The sequence below is a fragment of the Ovis aries genome, chromosome 7, assembly GCF_016772045.2.
Source record: "Ovis aries strain OAR_USU_Benz2616 breed Rambouillet chromosome 7, ARS-UI_Ramb_v3.0, whole genome shotgun sequence".
Classification (NCBI taxonomy): domain Eukaryota; kingdom Metazoa; phylum Chordata; class Mammalia; order Artiodactyla; family Bovidae; genus Ovis; species Ovis aries.
This window is the reverse complement of record NC_056060.1, coordinates 55,955,564-55,976,145: the sequence shown is the minus strand read 5'-3', so window position 1 is coordinate 55,976,145 and position 20,582 is coordinate 55,955,564. Positions and strand designations below refer to the sequence as shown.

At 38.0% G+C, this 20,582-nt stretch overlaps 1 protein-coding gene across 5 annotated transcripts; it reads right to left on the bottom strand.

Annotated features, from left to right (window-relative positions):
• On the bottom strand, positions 1-20,582 carry ARPP19 (cAMP regulated phosphoprotein 19). 5 transcript variants are annotated; one of them, XM_060417937.1, is made up of 4 exons: positions 20,253-20,582; positions 19,725-19,836; positions 8,364-8,486; positions 1-4,245 (listed from the first exon to the last, which is right to left on the bottom strand). In XM_060417937.1, exons 3-4 carry the CDS (start codon positions 8,481-8,483, stop codon positions 4,075-4,077), a joined length of 291 nt encoding a protein of 96 aa, XP_060273920.1. In that variant the 5' UTR covers positions 8,484-8,486; positions 19,725-19,836; positions 20,253-20,582; the 3' UTR covers positions 1-4,074. The 5 variants fall into 5 exon arrangements, with proteins under 5 accessions (XP_060273920.1, XP_004010650.1, XP_060273918.1 ...); XM_004010601.5 differs by lacking the exon at positions 19,725-19,836 and having other exon boundaries at positions 20,253-20,307; positions 20,552-20,582; XM_060417935.1 differs by lacking the exon at positions 19,725-19,836.

The window sequence follows — 20,582 nt, the reverse complement described above, 5'->3', positions numbered from 1 at the left end:
TCAATAGATACTAGGTAGACATTTATTTTTTGTGTATTTTACAAGTTTAATTTTGGAAGGGCTACTTGACAAATTTCAGCATTAACTGCCAACTCTATAGACATGTTCAACAAAAAAAGGCATTTACTTTTGGCCCTTTTAATACAGGCAAGTGTCCTATTGCATCACAAATAAGAGATGCTGTAAAAGATCTGAGGGCATATTAAAGAAATTGGATTTTTCTTCCAAATGCTGTTTAGTTGATAAATAACATAATACAAACATAATGGTGTGACCCATCAGTGATTTCCAGAATAAAACCCATAGGCCCACCTACTTTAAAAGGCAGGAACTAGTGAAAGTTATTAAAATCAGCATTTTTATCCTTATCAATCCCAGTTTTACAAGGTGTGGTGTGGTGTGTCAGGGGGAGAAGGGATAAGGTGGGAGAAGGGACATGGGGGAAGGCTGGCAGTGCATGCTGAATTGCAGAATTAGGACAGTGGCTCAAAGCTGTCACTTCCAGATGAGGATAGTGTTTCAGAAAATTCTAAGTGGGTCTACAGTTGCGGTATATTGGGGAGAATATCAAAGGACTGATAATTTATCAAACCTAAACATTTTACTGAATGCCATCAGGGGGCTTAAGAGATAGGCAAGGATGGGAACGGGGGAGAAGTGAAGGAAAATGAGGTGAAGAAGGAAAATGAGGTGGAAAATGAAAAATGAAGAAATGTGTCTGAATGTTGGGGAAACGTGGAAAGGCCACCAGAGAAACTCTTTGCTGCCACTCAGACATGCCCTTCCTACAGGATACCTGCCCCTGAATCACCAGAGTTTGGGGCACAATTCAAGTAGCACTCACATTTCAGTGTTGATGAGACTTCACTAATTTGGACTGAGAAAGAATACCTGTCTGATTTAGTAAAAAGTATCAATAAACATTTAGAGGTATAGTTCTGTTACATCAAATAAAACAAGGAACAAATTCCAAGCTAAGTAAGGACAAATACAGGCCTTGATGAACAGTTAAAACGTTTTTTTTAGGTGAGCAGCACAAGAATATTGAGTAACTTGTAAAGAGACTGCAAACATGCTCCTTCCAGTTCATCAAAACAATCCAACAATTCTTACTATCCCAACATGCCAATAACTAGAATTGTTTTACTCAGATATAGTCTTTAAAAATGAAATGTTTCTAAGAACTGTACAATCAAACAGGAGCTACTGGACATGAAACAGGTAATTTATTTTAGCCGGTTTTCATGAAGTATTTTTCTCCGACTTGTTTATGCCAACATACATTTACAATAAGGACAATGATTTAAATTGGCCATTTCTCAAACCACAATTCTGAAACCATAAAAATGTTTGATGAAGCCCATCTTATTCAAAAATCTTCACTCAAGAAATGGTGAAACAGCCTGCAACTATACCTTCAATAAACTGAGCTAAGAAGCAGAACAGAAATATAAAAATGTATAACCTCTATCCCAAGCACCAATAATGGAGACTAAGTAATTACTTAGACCTACAAGTCCTACATGACCGCTCTCCTGATGGAAAATCCTGAGATTTCAATCATTGTGACTTTACAGAAGGCAGGCTGGTTTAATGAGGGAACTTACTTTTAATAAAAAGACAACAATATTTTATTTTGGGCACTTACTCAGTATTTCACAGATCCTCAACAAGTTTTGAGGTAGGTTAATATTAGTATTTATTTTACAAACTAAAACTCAGGCAGAGATTATATCACTTATTGCAAACCATAGCAGGAGTCCTACTATAACCAAGAACAACATGGTTTTTCAGATTAATCTGATGTGTGTGAATTTAACAGTGACAGCTTCCAAGTAGTCATTAAAAACAAAACCCAAACCCCACTAGAGATTGCAGAAATTCTACTTTGGGTATTTTGTAATTCATAAATCAATCCTATAATGATTATACATGCTTTTGAATAACCTACTTACTCTCATTACAAATCTATTTATGTATAACTGATCCTTACAATTGAAGAAGGAAATGGCAACCCACTCCAGTACTCTTGCCTGGAAAATCCTATGGACAGAGGAGACTGACAGGCTATAGTCCACGGGGTCGCAAGAGTTGGACACAACTTAGCGACTAAAACTAAAACCACCAATCCTTATAGTAACAAATTAGCACATTATTGATTTTGTTGTTCTCTTCTTTTGGGGTGGGTGGAGCAGGAAGATAGTCAGCAAGCTTTCCTCAGAGTGCTAGGCAGCCTTTAGGTGCAGGTGCCATGCTCTACGCACCATCTATGGTGATTTGGGATTAAAGGAAAGCAAGTATCTAATGAAGCCAAGATCCAGAAAAGATGCCTGGACTCAAAAGAGGTGGAGGCCCTGCACAAGTCAAAGGAGAAAAAAGCACTATCATCTCAGGCTACAGATCCTCTGCATCATGCTACATCACAACTTATGGGAAGAGCTCTTAAAAGACCAGTAGATTTGTCCCAGCAGTCTGTTAATTAAAGTTCTTACTAACTAGACAAACCACACATACAATTAAATTTACATTTTATTAAAATGACATCTATAGAAGCAAAATATCTAAATACATATTATCTGTTCCACCTATCATGTAAATTGCTCTAACTGTCACAAGTCTTAGCTTATTATTACTACTTAAAATTCAGCTCATCCTGACTAGATTCCTGGGCCAATCTTCTCAAATACTTGTTTTATTATAAATTTCCTTTTATTTAAACAACTGTCAGTTAGTAATAATACAGGATTAAGAGTGGTTAACAACTGAGAAATTATAAGGAAAATGTAATTATTGGGTTAGAAAATACAGCATTCAGCAGAGCAAATTTCAAGAGTGAACATACAGACACTTATGTTTCTGAAAAGGCTGAATCGCACAGCCCAACACAATGTGAGTCAAAGAAGCAAAAAAAAGAAGGGAGGGGCCACAAGAGGCGAAGTATTTTATTCTAGTGTCCCCTAAATTGACTGTGGAAGTAAAAAGTTTCTACATTAAAAAAGTTTATATAAATTACATGAATAGTAATTTTCATAAAAGTCAAAATGAAACGTTCTGCATAGGACAAAAGATACGCCTAAGCAACATACCATATTTGCACAAGGCCACTGAATGTCATGGGTACTACTAACAAATGAAAAAGCTTAAGTCTATGGCAGACTGAGCAAAGATTTCAGTTTGGTATTCTATAACCCCAAGACTATAAACCACTCTTACTATACAAAAGCTCTAATGACATACAGAGTTTTTTGTAGGAACTCTTGTGCTTCTGGTTGGCACATTATCTACTCTTTAATATGTGAAAGTAATACAGACAGTTGTGAGAGGCTGTGCAAAACTATTGTATTTACAAAAATGGCACAAAAGTGAATTCAACAGTCGATGCACATGCACACTTCATTCACATCTTCAATGACAAAAGGTATTCTGAACACTATAGAACTGAACAAGAACACTAGCTTCAACAGCAGCTGTTAAGCAATAGAGTCACGTAAGTTACACCAGAATGGGCAAATATTGCCCAAGTAAAGTTCTATTGTTAAAGCTGAAACAGATTTAAGGCCATTCACGTTCAAGCACAGGATACAAATCTTTTGGAGCCCCATTTATTTGTGTTTGAAATATGTGACCTTTCTTATAACTTGTGGTCTTAAACTTCTGTTTTACAAAACCCAAAAGGAAAATCCAGAAGAAACCAACAGTAGAGGTTATATCAAATAAGGATAACATACAAAGCTATAGTTAAGATGAATTAAAGAAAGCCAACATTAAAACTGCAAAACTTGTTAGTTACTTGTTGGATCCAGCCCTACACTAGAAGTTAGGTAATATATACAATTATTTTCAAGTAGATTACTTATTGTTGCTCTAACATGTTCTTTTCATCAGTGCACTGTTAAACGAATCAAAAACTCTACACATGTATATTCCCTTAAAATAGCAGCACACACTACCGCTACCTGCAAAGCCATCACTCTCAAATGACATAGGGAGTAAAAGGAAATAAAAAGCAGGGGAGTAACATATTAAGGAGAAATAATGGGAATTAGAAGATTCATGCAGTTCAGCTCTTTTTAATCAGCCAGCCAGTTTGCTAGCAACAAGAGATGGTTTCCGTTGAGGAAGGTCCTGTGGAGTGGGAATGTGGTCACCAGTGACCTCTGTCTTATCCGGGGTTGCAGTAGGAAGTTGCTTGTTCTTCATTTTTGCTTTAGCCATGTTGTAATCCCCAGAATCAAAATATTTTTGCTACAAGAGAAAAAAAGAAGAATTCAGACTAGAGTTTAAGAAGTTTTTATGCAATTACACTCATTTAAGATATAAATGTGACTCTATACTGTCAATATAAAACAAGCCTAAAGTTTAGAAAAAAAGCAAACATCAATTATGTGAAATAGTTATGTCTCTACAGTGAATTTTTTCTCAAGTCAGTAAGTGAGAAGTCAGGCAAGAATACCTTCTTCAGGCTTACTTACATCATTCTAGTTCCAGTATGGAACCCTCAAGATTAACATCAACTTCCAAATCAATCTATTGGGAGTGAATAGCCCTCGACTTTAGAGTGGGAGGCAAGCCTTTCATTTACTAATGTAAACACCTAGGTTAAATTCCTATTTAAATGATTTTGGGGAAAAACACACACATACTCACTAACTTGTGTTTGGGATGTGCCACCCACCTTCAATCAAGCTTACAATTATGAAAACTATTCATAGATGCTGGTACTCTGGCAACTAAGATGAAATTTTCTGTAAGGATTTAAACCATTTACTTGAATTAAAGCAGTTCACTAAAATTAAAGGTTCAAATATAAATGCTAGGGTAATAGAAGAAATAAACTGAATAGAAATTATCATTTAAAATACATAACCCTATTCTATACCATTTTTCACCTAAGCCACTAAGTATAACAATTACTCTTTTTAGTTGGAGAGATGAATAGGTAAACACCATACCCTTTTATCACTGAAACAGAAATTCTGGACTAAAGATCAACCTTAATATAGCTAATCTACATAAACTGGTCTGTTCCAAAGTAAAAACAGGTGAATTTGCCAGGTTCCTACTTTTCACCTATCGTGTTTAGCCTGCCTTTAATGAATGCCTGCTATACTACACAAGGCACTATGTGAATCATGAAAAGAGATACAAAAATGGACAAAAGCCACCTGAATCCACTATTATACTGTCTTAAATACTCAAGATGCTGTGGTTACTCAGAGCCCACAGCATAGGCAAGAATAATAATCCAGATATGAGATGAGGACCTGGACAAAGGGCGAAGGGGGGGAAATATAAATACTCTTTTTGAGATTTTAGAGATAACTCGGGTGGTAAATGGAGGAAATAGGAAATCACAGCTTAGTTTAAGGTTGTTCAGTGGCCTAAAAAAAGGTCTCATCAGCTGCCTTCCTCCAGGGACTATTCTTTTATAAGCACCTAACGTTAGGCCAAGAGACAAAGAGTAGGAAACTTGGACCAGGAAGATTTGCTGCAGCTTCATTTCTGTATGTTTTAAAATGAGTGTACTGTGAGGGGAGGGGTAAATTGTGAGACTGGGACTGATAATAGTATATACATTACTATAGAATAGATAACTAACAAATAAGAACCTGCTGTATAGCACAAGGCACTCCACTTAATACTCTGTAATGGCCTAAATGAGAAAAGAATCTAAAAAAACAAAAAGAAAAGTGGATATAGCTATATGTGTAATTCACTTTGCTGTACACATGAAACTAACACAGCATTATAAATCAACAATACTCCAATAAAAATTAAAAATATAATAAAATGAATACAGTGAGAGAAAAAAAAGAATCCCAGAATTTCTGATGTACTATATATTACATTAGTGAGCTACTTCTTAAGTTTAGTAGCCTCTAAAAGAGAAAGCAGCCTGCCAAATTTTTTAGAATCAAAAGCACAAAATGAGAAATTTAACACACAGTGCAAATTTTAGGCAGATTTTCTCCAATGTAGTAAAGTCAGTTTCTAACAATAGCTATTCTAGGTGGCTCAGATGGTAAACCATCTGTCTACAATGTGGGAGACCCAGGTTCAATCCCTGGGTTGGGAGGATCCCTGGAGAAGGAAATGGCAGCCCACTCCAGTACTATTATTGCCTGGAAAATTCCATGGATGGTGTAGCATGGTAGCCTACAGTCCATGGGGTCACAAAGAGTTGGACAAGACTGAGTGACTCCACTTCTACTTATAGTAACCAAAGATTCATCGTAAGAGGCTCTCACTTAACTGATTAGGCTACTCTGCTTGAGGTAAAGGAATTAAATTTATGTAATATGGCTAGAAAAAAACTAAAATCAATCAAAGTTTTTCATGTGGGAAAAGAAACAGTTCAAGATGGCAACGTCATGTCTTTAACAATTTTTAAATTTTGCTTTTAAGTGGGGGAAAAAAAACCCCAACATACTCTGTATCATCTTACTTTTTAAGAGCCTTCTCCCACTCCCAATTTAAGGGCCATACTTACAACCATATTATAACTGCATATTTATAACTGCACTGGCACGAACGGATCACCTAAGTGACAGTGTTTACCTTTAAGGTCATGTTTCTTAACACTGGATCCTCAGTTTTGGGGGACCTCTAAACTCCACAAACATAAAAAACATGGGACAGACTGCTGCTTGATATCCCTCACATCTCATATTGTTTAAAGCCTAAAAATAGGTATCTGAGTAACACGGAGTACATAAAACAGAAAGAAACTTAATATAAATGATATGCAACTGACCTTCTCAAATGAGTGAGAAACTGGTTAAAGATACTAAGACAATCTGCAAGTTTGCCATTACAACAGAAGAAAACTAAAATCATGTGACCAGATATTTTTTTGAAAAATAAAAATCTTTTAACATAGTAAGAAATGATATAGTTGAATATAAGATTTGACTTCTCTAAAAGTGCTTATTCACTGACATTTTGGTAAAATACAAAATTTTTCAAGAGCTCCCACCTCAAATTCTACATAATTATTTCTTGATTTAAGTGCCATTTTCTTACTGACAATTATTTACATCTATAACACCAACTCCAAGATACAATGTATATAAATTCTAACTTGAAAATACTTAAAAGTCATAAATAGTTGAAGCTAGAGAAAAATGACAAAGACAACAGCCTGACTGTGGAAGAAAGCCTGCTGGTATAAGCTGTGCTGGAAAATAGAGCTCCCTAAACACTAATAATCAGTTAAACCCTAAATTCAAATAGTAATTTAACAATCAAAGATTATTATATAATTCATATTAAAACCAAATCTGGTGGTATTATTTCAAAATGAGACTTGGCACAAATACATTTTACATAGAATGTAGAACATGTCTCCCATTCTGCCTTTTTCTATGTATCCCCTATATTATGGTCTTTATAATTATACTTTTTAAAATTACAGTTACTAATACAAAGAAATAATTGTTCTAATTTACATTTCATTTATTTTTATCCTGTATAAACACTTTTTTCTGTGTTTTAATAACAATACTTCCTCTGTTAAAATCCTTTATCTAGGGCATCTTAATGTTTTTCTTGTATATTTGAAAAACTATTTTATATGTTACAAATACTATCATTTTTGTAATGATTTTCCCATCAAATTACTTTTTACAGAATAAGGATTTTAATTTTAAATTGTTATAATTCTTCCTTGTCATCCTATTTTTCAAAGCTGTGAATGGCATTCTTTCATGCTATATAAAAATGCCACTCTATACTGTGCCACTTTTAAACTTTTAAAATTTTCTTTTCTTAGAAAGACAATTAGTGTGTGGTATTACTTATATGTAGAATTAAAATAATCAAACTCACAGAAAACAGAGTAGAACAGTGGTTGCCAGTGGATGAATGCTAGGGGAAATGGGGAAATTTAACTGTTAATGGGTGCAAACTTTTAATTATAACATGAATAAGTTCCAGGGATCTAAAAAAATGGACAACATGGTTCACTCCAGTTAACAATATTGGATTATATACTTGAGAGCAGAGCTTTAATGTTCTCACCGTAACAAGAAGAAAATGGTAATTATGTGAGGTAAAAGATGTGTTAGTTAACCTCACTATGTTAAGTATTTCATGGTATGTATATGTATCAAATTATCACACTATACTGTTAACTTACATAATGTTACATATCAATTATAACTCAATAAAGCCAGAAAAGATATTCTCTTGCAATTTGATTTGAGAAAATAATCCACATATAACTAGATTTCAACATGTAAGTGCACACACACATATCTGGTAGTAAGGTACAGAGGTATAAATACAGGCACCCATTTCACAGCCTCTTTCAGCACAGAGTTCACAGGGTGTAAACAGTTGAAGATTTACATGTGAGCACTTACCCCTTTCTGCAATCGTTTCCTTAAAAAATCGGAACCTCCAGGCTTTTGTCCCAGATGAGGATACCTTGCTTTTAATTTTGCTTCTTCAGCTTTCTCTGGACTAGTCACTTTATCTTCCATTTCCTGAAATAATTTTAAATAAATTACTTCTGTATTACAATTCAGTTATTTTAGATAATTCCACCTTTTAAATATCTGGATTCTGACTTTTGTTGTCGAATGCCAAATAATGCAGCATCTGACTAAGAAACCAAGCACAGAGGCTTTAAAAATCTGCCTTGTTTTTCAAATGATCCATGTGATAGTTCTATTATAGCTGTGATGCACCCCACACACTGGATAAAAATACCAAGATAGCTCAGCTCTGAAGTCTTGCTTGCCATTACTTTCCGGTCATGTATAATACATTTATAGTTATTCACCTTCTATGGAATGCAGCAGCTCTCTGCCCATATTTAGAGAACTACCTTAATAATGTTAAAATTTAAAAAATCTTTTTGACCTCGTGTTTATTCAAAATCATGTTTAATTGGAAGCTCTGAGATTTTTTAGTAGAAATTAACAGCAGCTTACTTATCTGATACATTTTCCTTGAATAACTCAATGCATAAGACCCTGTTATTTTTAAAGGAGAGAAACACCATCTGTCAATCCTTAGATTCTACTGCCTAATTTCTCCCCATATTTCATGGCAAGCACTGTTCACGCCAAAGATCCTATTCTTTAATGTACTGAAAATGTGTTTTCTGTTCAAGGACTATCAATATTTTAAAGACTATTCACTTTTAACACTAGTTGAGATATAGCCTTCTTTTTTCCAGAGAATGATACATTTGTTTTTTGTTTTTGTCCATCCCACACAGCATGTGGGATCTTAGTTCCCCACCAGGGATAGAACCCTTGACCCGAGAGGTGGAACCATGAAGTCTTAACCACTGGACTGTTGGGGCAATCCCCTGAAATGGTATTTTACAAGAAAGCAGTGTTTACCACTTCATGGCAAGTACTGCAGAAGAAAGAATGAACAAAAATAGCGCTGCCTAGATAGGGGAGGCTGGGCAACGGCAAGGTACACTTTCTAGCTAATGGACTCATTTCTGCCCACCAGCTCAGCAAAATCACACACCTCTGTATATCCTGATTCTTCTAGGCTATTTATGCAGTAAAAAAGCAGAAAAACTATCCATAAATATGCCAAGCCTACTGATCTTATAAAGCAGCAAGTAATCATATTAATCTAGGAACTGAAGAAACAACTTCATGTAATCTTTGCATATAACTTCCTTAAAAGTATATTCATGCATGTTTTATAATCAAGTTTATAGATGGTCAATATTTTTTTTCACCTGAGACAACTTCCTCATGCACTGTTACCTCTTCTCATTTTTAGTCTTAAGAGGATTTTGAGAATACAGCTGCTGCTGTCAAATATATCCTTTCTCTGGGGCTTCTTTTACATGTAAGCTTCCTTCTGTTTCAAGTGTTCTATTCCCTTGAAGCTGCCACTTCATGCATCTACATGTTTTGATTTTCATTCCTTTTACAGAGGTCACATCATTCATTCACTTGATGTATGTGTGCCCAGCCAGAGACTCAAAATAGTATCAGTGATTCTGCCAGTCATTCTATTCAAAAAGGGTAGCTCAAGTGTGAGATGTGTGATGTAAACCTGCTATTCCTATGAGAGTCTCAATCCCAGACTATGTCTCTTTCTGAGGTAAGCATATCAACATACTGTTTATCATTCTAGTGTTTCAAAACTCAGCCCATACAAAAGGAGTCAACTACCTCAGCTGGCAATCAGCTGAAAAACCAGCTGAACCATCTGTTCAAACACTAGACAAAAAAGTGACTATCACTTGACCTGAAAATTGACGTGGGGCTATCTTCAATGTGATCATGACTCTACCAGTATTATTTAAGGGTGATTTAACAAAGCCTTCTTCAGCGATCAATGCAAAGAAATAGAGGAAAAGAACAGAATGGGAAAGACTAGAGATCTCTTCAAGAAAATTAGAGATACCAGGGGAACATTTCATGCAAAGATGGGCTCAATAAAGGACAGAAATTGTATGCACCTAACAGAAGCAAAAGATATTAAGAAGAGGTGGCAAGAATACACAGAAGAACTGTACAAAAAAGGTCTTCACGACCCGGATAAACACAATGGTGTGATCACTAATCTAGAGCCAGACACCCTGGAATGTGAAGTCAAGTGGGCCTTAGAAAGCATCACTACGAACAAAGCTAGTGGAGGTGATGGAATTCCAGTTGAGCTATTTCAAATCCTGAAAGATGCTGCTCTGAAAGTGCTGCACTCAATATGCCAACAAATTTGGAAAACTCAGCAGTGGCAACCGGACTGGAAAAGGTCAGTTTTCATTCCAATCCCAAAGAAAGGCAATGCCAAAGAATGCTCAAACTACCGGACAACTGCACTCATCTCATATGCTAGTAAAGTAATGCTCAAAATTCTCCAAGCCAGGCTTCAGCAATACGTGAACCGCGAACTTCCAGATGTTCAAGCTGGTTTTAAAAAAGGCAGAGGAACCAGAGATCAAATTGCCAACATCCGCTGGATCATGGAAAAAGCAAGAGAGTTCCAGAAAACATCTATTTCTGCTTTATTGACTATGCCAAAGCCTTTGACTGTGTGGATCACAATAAACTGTGGAAAATTCTCAAAGAGGTGGAAATACCAGACCACGTGACCTGCCTCTTGAGAAATCTGTATGCAGTTCAGGAAGCAACAGTTAGAACTGGACATGGAACAACAGACTGGTTCCAAATAGGAAAAGGAGTACATCAAGGCTGTATATTGTCACCCTGCTTATTTAACTTATATGCAGAGTACATCATGAGAAACGCTGGATTGGAAGAAACACAAGCTGGAGTCAAGATTGCCGGCAGAAATATCAATAACCTCATATATGCAGATGCTACTACCCTTATGGCAGAAAGTGAAGAGGAACTAAAAAGCCTCTTGATGAAAGTGAAGAGGAGAGTGAAAAAGTTGGCTTAAAGCTCAACATTCAGAAAACGAAGATCATGGCATCTGGTCCCATCACTTCATGGCAAATAGATGGGCAAACAGTGGAAACAGTGTCAGACTTTATATTTTTGGGCTCCAAAATCACTGCAGATGGTGACTGCAGCCATGAAATTAAAAGATGCTTACTCCTTGGGAGAAAAGTTATGACCAACCTAGATAGCATATTCAAAAGCAGAGACATTACTTTGCCGACTAAGGTCCGTCTAGTCAAGGCTATGGTTCTTCCAGTAGTTATGTATGGACGTGAGAGTTGGACTGTGAAGAAGGCTGAGTGCCGAAGAATTGATGGTTTTGAACTGTGGTGTTGGAGAAGACTCTTGAGAGTCCCTTGGACTGCAAGGAGATCCAACCAGTCCATTCTGAAGGAGATCAGCCCTGGGATTTCTTTGGAAGGAATGCTTCTAAAGCTGAAGCTCCAGTACTTTGGCCACCTCATGCGCAGAGTTGACTCATTGGAAAAGATTCTGATGCTGGGAGGGATTGGGGGCAGGAGGAGAAGGGGACAACAGAGGATGAGATGGCTGGATGGCATCACTGACTCGATGGACGTGAGTCTGAGTGAACTCCGGGAGTTGGTGATGGACAGGGAGGCCTGGCGTGCTGCGATTCATGGGGTAAAGAGTCAGACACGACTGAGCGACTGAAATGAACTGAACTTAGTTATATGGATTTTTGCCTTATCATTAGATAAGCTGGAGACATTAATTAAGTATAACAGAGTAGTCACCACAGAGGCTTCACTTCGCTATTATGGCCCCAAGGTATTCACAGTGGTTAATTCAGAAGTGGACTTGGGAGGGACCTACTCTAGGGGTCCACTGTACAATGGCTTTTTAGATAGGCTGAAGCTAAATTTGGAAACTGGTTGAAAAGGACTCTAACCTGATTACAGCCTGACCACCTTCAAATTAAAGGATGTTAATAGAATCCTACATTTCCACTAAAACCATCCAGCTTTCTTGGGCCTGGGAAATGAGAGCTCTCCACTTATTTATCAGTTCTCTGTATCTAAGAAATATTCTTTAACTTTCCCTAGTTTCCAGTGTTTATTCAGGTTTCCCCATTTTATACACACGGGAAAAAAGTTGTATACAATATGCCATTTTATCTGGCATTCCCTTATTTTAATAAGAATACATTTATGCATATATTTATATATAATATCCAATTAAATGAAACAGCTCAATTAAGTCAAAACAGTTTACTACTGAAAAATACTTTGGGCAAAATAGCACCTACAGCTCAAAATATTTAGATTTACAATAAATCTGTAATGTGTCCTAGAAAAACAAAGCAATTCTTGAACTTTCTTTCCCAACTCACAGCATAATGGAAAGTACCTGCTAGCTGCAACTTTGTGGTTGGATTCAAAATTTCAGCTACATTTAATACCAAGAAGGTGCAAGATGTGACCAAAGTTACATTTTTAAAATGTAGTCAATACCAATCAAAACATCTACAATACTTTTAAAGGATCATACAGAAACATTCTTAAACCTTTGGCAGATGTAGACAGTTTCAGGGCTTATTAATAAGCAATTTCAAATGCTTGGATGTTCACCAATGTTTTGACATAGGTCCAGACTTGCTTGTGGAGAATTAATAACACATCTGGTAGTGGACTATATCCATGGACACTGAGCCCACACTTACCCTTCTCTAAACACTCTTCTGAATCACAACAGAAGCCTGAAAGCACATTTCCCAGACTGAATTCCTTTAAGAGTCTGTCAGTGGCACCTATATCAGATTAAAAGGCATTTTCTTCCTGGTGATGCCACACACATGCAGACAGCAGCAGCTCCTGTGTGTTTTGCAGAAGGGCATTAAGCTCACAATCAGGGGCTATGGTAGCTGCTACATGAGATGGGGGCTCAAGGACACTGGGTTCGGAATACTGCTCACTCTCGCAGGGTCAGAAGTTTTTTTAATTCCTCACTTCTGGAAACATCATTTTCCCTCTTTTGCAACTCTAACCTGGTAACCTAATCCCCTAAACCATATCCCTTTCTGTTTGATATACCCTCAGTGATTTCTGTTCTCCAGAGAAGGACACCAACTGATAAAAAAATCAGGTAAAATGAGCAATTTATTGAAATATCTCCTACAAAGCATTTGCATAATATAAAAGACAGGAAATAATGCAAAGTATAGAAGAACTGGACATGGAACAACAGACTGGTTCCGAATCGGAAGGAATGCTGGGCTGGAAGAAGCACAAGCTGGAATCAAGATTGCCAGGAGAAATATCAATAATCTCAGCTACGCAGATGCCACCACCCTTATGGCAGAAAGTGAAGAGGAATTAAAAAGCCTCTTGATGAAAGTGAAAGAGGAGAGTGAAAAAGTTGGCTTAAAGCTCAACATTCAGAAAACGAAGATCATGGCATCTGGTCCCATCACTTCATGGGAAATAGATGGAGAAACAGTGGAAACAGTGTTGGACTTTATTTTGGGGGGCTCCAAAATCACTGCAGATGGTGACTGTAGCCATGAAATTAAAAGACGCTCACTCCTTGGAAGAAAAGTTATGATCAACCTAGACAGCATATTGAAAAGCAGAGACATTACTTTGCCAACAAAGGTCCGTCTAGTCAAGGCTATGGTTTTCCAGTGGTCATGCATGGATGTGAGAGTTGGACTGTGAAGAAAGCTGAGCGCCGAAGAGTTGATGGTTTTGAACTGTGGTGTTGGAGAAGACTCTTGAGAGTCCCTTGGACTGCAAGGAGATCCAACCAGTCCATTCTAAAGGAGATCAGCCCTGGGTGTACTTTGGAAGGAATGATGCTGAAGCTGAAACTCCAGTACTTTGGCCACCTTATGCGAAGAGTTGACTCACTGCAAAAGATTCTGATGCTGGGAGGGATTGGGGGCAGGAGGAGAAGGGGACGACGGAGGATGAGATGGCTGGATGGCATCACTGACTCAATGGACGTGAGTCTGAGTGAACTCTGGGAGTTGGTGATGGACAGGGAGGCCTGGTGTGCTGTGATTCATGGGGTCGCAAAGAGTCAGAGACAACTGAGCAACTGAACTGAAGTGAACTGACAGAAGTATGTATGTAAATTGCCAATTATACCAAGTATGTATGGTAAACTGGCAAGTTAATTTAAGGCAATAAAACTGTTGTATAACTTTTGCTAGAACTATTACCAAAAAAAAAAAAAAGTCGCCTTGCCTCCAGGATGGTCACGGCAGGGCTGTGGGTGACGGGGGTGTACACAGGGGTAACGGGGAGAAGTGACCTGACAGCCTAGTCCAGATGCCTGACTCTAATTCCTATGAAACCTCATCAACATCGGAGCCTGGAGATGTCTGATGGGAATACTTCACTTCACAGTGATTTAAAATAAAAAAGCTGTAACAGAAATTAAAAGAATTGGGGCAATTTATCCTTACAATCATATTAAAAAACACAAAAGACACAAAATTTGGTGTGACTGCATTTCTAGACATCCTTCAAAGGAATTCTTGAGCATTTATTCCAGCTAGAATGAAAATACATCCTTCAAAAATTTTGAGATAAACAAGGAAGTAGCAAACAAACTGGTATATATGCATATATACTGAGTCAGTTTTCTAATTTTCTCTAGCTTTATTGAGAAATAATTAACAGATTCATTTTTCTGATTTTAAGATCTTCATATGTGAGGCTAAAAAAGGTCAGAGTAAAAGTATATATGTTTTTAAAGTATTGTTTGTGTCTCATTAAGAAAAAGATTTATGATACTAATTTTACAATTTGTTTAGTTAAGGATGCTTGATAAAATTTCAGGGGGAATAAATTTAATAACAGAACTAAAGTATAAAACTTCCAAATTAACAGTGGGGTAAAATGGAAGAAGAAAATCAATCAATTGAAAAAAAGAGGGGAGAACAAGAAAGGAGAAAAAAGACCAAAAAGCTTTATTAGGGATACAGAGGATCTAATGTTCATGCCTCTAATTTCAAAAAAGCATCAAAATATATAAATCAGTCAGATGATAGGGAGCAAATGACAAGCCTATCAGCATAGGAGATTTCAACACCTCTTCCTCATACAGACAGGTAAGAAAGACAAAGTAGTCAAGGTACAGACCACAATCTGACTACAATTCAGAAGTTAAAAGTCAATTATTTCAAAATTATTTCCCTGTCATTTGGAAACTAAAATACATTACTAAATAATTCATGGTTTAAAAAGGAATCATCGGAATAAAACAAATACTTGGAGCTCACTGATAATAAAAATTCTACACATACCAAAGTTGCAAACCACAAGTGTCTAAGGACTTAAAACTAAAACTCAATGAGCTAGGTCTAACTTAAGAAGTTAAGACAAAGAACAGAACCCAAAGAAAACAGGAGAAAATAAAGAACAGAAATTAATGAAATACAGATGCAACAAAAAGAATCAACAGAGAGGAAATGACAAGCTTAACCAAGAATAAAGTATTCTTAAAAATTCAAATCTGGTTTCAAAACTTTATTCTCCAGAAGCCTTTGTCCTTCACAGAAATTTTACTAAAGAAACATGCTAGAATGAGTGACTGCATTTAGCTAAGTAGTTTCTATATGCTGATCATAGCTTTGGGGGGAGGGGCGGAAGAAGCATCATTAGAATTTTGAAACTTCCATTCTAACCTATGAACTAGGAAGGAGAAATCCAGGATATCGCAACAGATACATGCTTATGATGTACAAAAAACCAAAAATTTAAGAACAATATTTTAAATGACTGATAGTCTCTTGACAAGTAACATATGGCCCCAAATAACCCTTGTTACACGCTCTACAACTCGCAAGGGCCTAACGTTTACTAATGTGAGGCATTTACATTTTTGTGAACTACTCCACTGAAATACTTTAGCTATCCTTTCTATAAGTAGCAGGGACATAAGGTATAAACACACAAACATATGTATACACAAACATATATTCAAATAATTAAGGATTAGTTTATAGTCTGTCATGGAACTGACAGCACGTTTGAATGATTATTACCACTCTTTGGCCCTGAGCAGAGAAGTTACACAGCAACATCAGCAAATAAAAATCTGACCACTTTGAACAAATTCTCTATCTGCTCAACAGTATGTTCACTGATGCACTGATTAATGAAAGCCAACAAATCCTTTGGTATACTGTCAGGAAGGTACTAATACTCTTATCAACCTCTAAGGAAAAACTCTAGTTCTACCAAGTCCTTGCTGCTTGCCCAATGCCTGGCGTTTAACGGATGCTCAATAAAAGTCTACTGAATGAACAAATACAATATATTCCAAATGGTTTTTAGAAGTTAAGAAACTTTTCAAAACTTTTCTGAGATTTACCTCTAGACTGCTAAGAATCAATGGCTGCACACAAACAGGAGTAGCAGGTTGTGCTCCTGAATGTATCTTGAGCCTTTTGCTTACCGAAGGTACTGTCAAAAACAGTCTCAGAAAATGCCAATATTAACCAGTTTTTTAAAAACTTGGAAAATGGGAAGGCAATTTATATTCACTCTTTAGTGATGACATAATGAAATAATTTAAACAGTATTTCTCTTCCTCTTTCACCACTCACAAAAGCACCACACATGCCTTTTATTTTTTTATTTTGGCCACACTGCTCTCGACATGCAGGATGATTCCTGGACCAGGGATTGAACCTGGGCCTCTACTGTGAAAGCTCGGAATCCTAACCACTAATCCACCAGGGAACTCCCTGGTTTTCTTTACAATTAACAAGAATCTTTTTTTTTTTTTTTGGCAAGTGGAATCTTAGTTCCCTAACTAGGGATCAAACCCATGCCCCCTGCATTGGAAGCAGGCAGTCTTAATCACTGGACTGCCAGGGAAGTCGACCAGCATACCTTTTAACCTACTAAGAACATGATGAACATTATAATAGAAACTGTTTTCTAGAGAATCTGCTACTAAGATCTTCTTTTAAAAAATTAAAAGCCACTATATGTGTGCATGCTAAGTCACTCCAGTTGTCTCAGACTCTGTGCAAGCCTATTAACTGTAGCCTGCCAGGCTCCTCTGTCCATGGGATTCTTCAGGCAACAATACTGGAGTGGGTTGTCATGCTCTGATCCTGTGGATCTTTCCAACCCAGGGATCAAACCCTCGTCTCTTAGGTCTCCTGCAGTGGCAGGTGGGTTCTTTACCACTAGAGCCACCTGGGAAGCCCTAAAAGCCACTATATATATACACACACACACATATACATACAGATGTATGAAAATATATATATATATAAAAATTCCCCTACTTTCATTCAGATTTAACTGGGTCTAAGGTTTTTTATATTACCATGGTCTAGCCTCTCTTTTTTCTAACTGCAGTACTAGCAGTGCCACTTGTATAGGCACAGTGCTTTGACAATGTGTTCAACCAGAAAGTGTGGAGAAAAATTCATTTAACCAACATTTTCAGAACAATGCCAGAGGCTATGCTAGGGGCCATGGGAGAAAAGATAAATAAAGGAGGGGCCCAAGCTTAAGATGCTCACTACAGAATTACATGTTTTAAATCTCCACATCCCCCTTCTTACCCCCAGGATCAGACTGCATGCCTGTCTCAGCTTAATGTTACTCAAAGTGGATGACTGATGGATCCACGAGGTCTCTGCTAGTATGTTTTGTTTTCACGTCACTGATAATCTAAAGAACAATATAAGCATATCCTAGGGTATCTGAATTGCCATCTTACATTTAAGCACCTCTGTGGTACTTCTTTGTCAGAGCTTTCATTTACTACTCCATTTGTCCAGAATAATGAAAAAAGAATAGAGCTAAATTTAAAATGTAAATGAGGTACCTACGACTACACAGCCTACTCTTACAAAAGGAGAATTGAGGGATCATTTGGTCCAGGAGAGTGTTAACCTGCCAAACTCAAAAATCTCCTGCACTTTAACAACTGCTACCATATTCTCAATATATTAGAAATTCAGTTTCAGCAAAAAAACATGCCACACTGAATCAATAATTCAGATTAGACAGTGACTCCATGCCAGGCTCATCTCTTCATTTTAATTTTTCAGAGGCAATAGGCTAACGTACCATAAAACTATAAAAATATTTTAGCTGACTTACTCTGGCTTTAATTGAAAGGTCAATTGGGTACACAGACAATAATCTAATTTTTTTTAGGTCATCTAACTATTCTTCCAAAGAGAAGAAACAGGTGATTTGGCCCACAGGAGCAGAGAAGTGACTCTGCACATTCTCCTCCTGTTTAGGGACGGGACCCATGCTACAGGCACTTAACAGCTACAGCCAAACCTTAATTCAAGAAGGGACATTATTATATTATTAACTCACACTGGAGTTAGTGACAACAGCCCTAAAACCGAGGACCTGAATTAAAATTTTAATGTAGATACAATAAGAAAACATTCAGGATAGCCTTAATCTTGTTAAGAGACATAATATTAGGCTGTCCCAAGTGAAAACATTTACAACGCAGAAATCAACACTCCACGCTTTAAGAACATAATAGCAAATCTCATAAAGGAAAATTACATAGCACATTACTGTACATCAGCAGTTGAAACTGGGGTTGATTTAGTGTTTAAGACAAGACAGCAGGGATATGGCTTGACCATTTTATTTGGATTCCTAAATCCTAAAGAAATAATGAACAACATGATAAACGATTGCAATCTTTATAGATATATATATATATAACATATATACTTCTCTTTATTTTCCCACAAGTTCAATTTTTATCAAAGTGTGAAAAATACCCAACAAACTTTTCATTGGACTATTCTCGAATAATGTAGTGACTTGGCCGATTATTTACACTGTCTCTTTTTTTCTCCAGTTACTTTACAAGTAATATCATAACAAAACCATCCAATTTAGGAAAAGTTAATATGGTAAAGAACATATGGAATGGGTTTAGAACACTAATCAAATTTCCAGCCTGATTAGGGACATGGCTGTAACCTTCAGCAGAAGTCCTTACAAAATCCAAGTATTAGACCAAATCCTATTTATGATAATGCCCTCTGAATCTCTAAATAATTACGGTGGAAGAAGCAAGCACCAGCCTACAAAAATATAAAGCCTTTATGTTCGTAATTTGAATCACACAGATCCGTGGCACATTTCTCTACACCAGCAAGATATTACAAGTGAATTTACAAAATATCCCCATGTTTCCACACCAAAAAAGCGATCAACTAAATTGGTTAAAAAGAAAAAAATAAATTCCAATTTTTAGTTATAGGCGAATCCCACTGGCTCACATTTCTAAGCACACGTTGCGCCAAAGCACTAAGTTACCCAGCGCACTTAAGCCTAACAACAACAGTATCAAGCAAGGACTTACTATTACTTTACAGATGCAAGAGTTCAGCAACTGACCAAGGTTACATGGCCAACGATGACTGGATCTGAAATTCCAACCTAGGTCTAAGTCACCGCCCAAACAGGAGACACGCCTTTGAAGTGAAGAGCACGCAGACAATACAAGTAGTTGAAGTTAGTTATTCCAGGGAAAAACAAAGGTTCCTAGGTCAGCAGCCCATGGGAAACCTTACGCTCCACGTACAAGGTTCAAGGCTCTAACGAAAAGATGAGTGGTTAAGAAAACCCCGAGATACCGAGGCGTTAAAAGGCACATTTCAAACGCGGAGAATACTCAATTCGGCACCAGGCCGGCGCTAACTACCCGAGCTCCTGCGGACCGCCGACCAAGGAGTGACGGGCCTGCCCACGGAGGAGGGGCGGCACACCCGCTCTGCACCGGCGCCGGGCTGGCTTCGGCCGCGCCCCTCGGCTCCAGGCAGGGCCAGGCCGCCGCCAGGCCGGGTTCCGGCAGCGACGGCTCCCTGGCCTGCTACGCGCGCACACTCACCTTCTGCTCCTCCGCGGAGGCTGCCTCGGGGACTTCCGCAGACATACTGCTCCCTCTATGGACGAGAGGCCGAGAAGAGAAGCGATTACCGGGTGGCCAAGGCCGCCCGACCACCGCGCCGTCGCAGGCCCGCCCGCTCCCGCCTCCCGCCAGCTCCCCGAGCGCCCGCCCGGGCCGCCTCCGCCCCCGAAAATGGCCGCCGCCTTATGACGACAGGCAGGCCCGGCGCGCACGGCGGGCGGCCACCACTGCGGCCCGCCGCCGCCCCGCCGTTTTTCCCGCGCCGCGCCCTCGCCTACCTTACTCCGCTTCTCCAGTTCTGCGACGCCC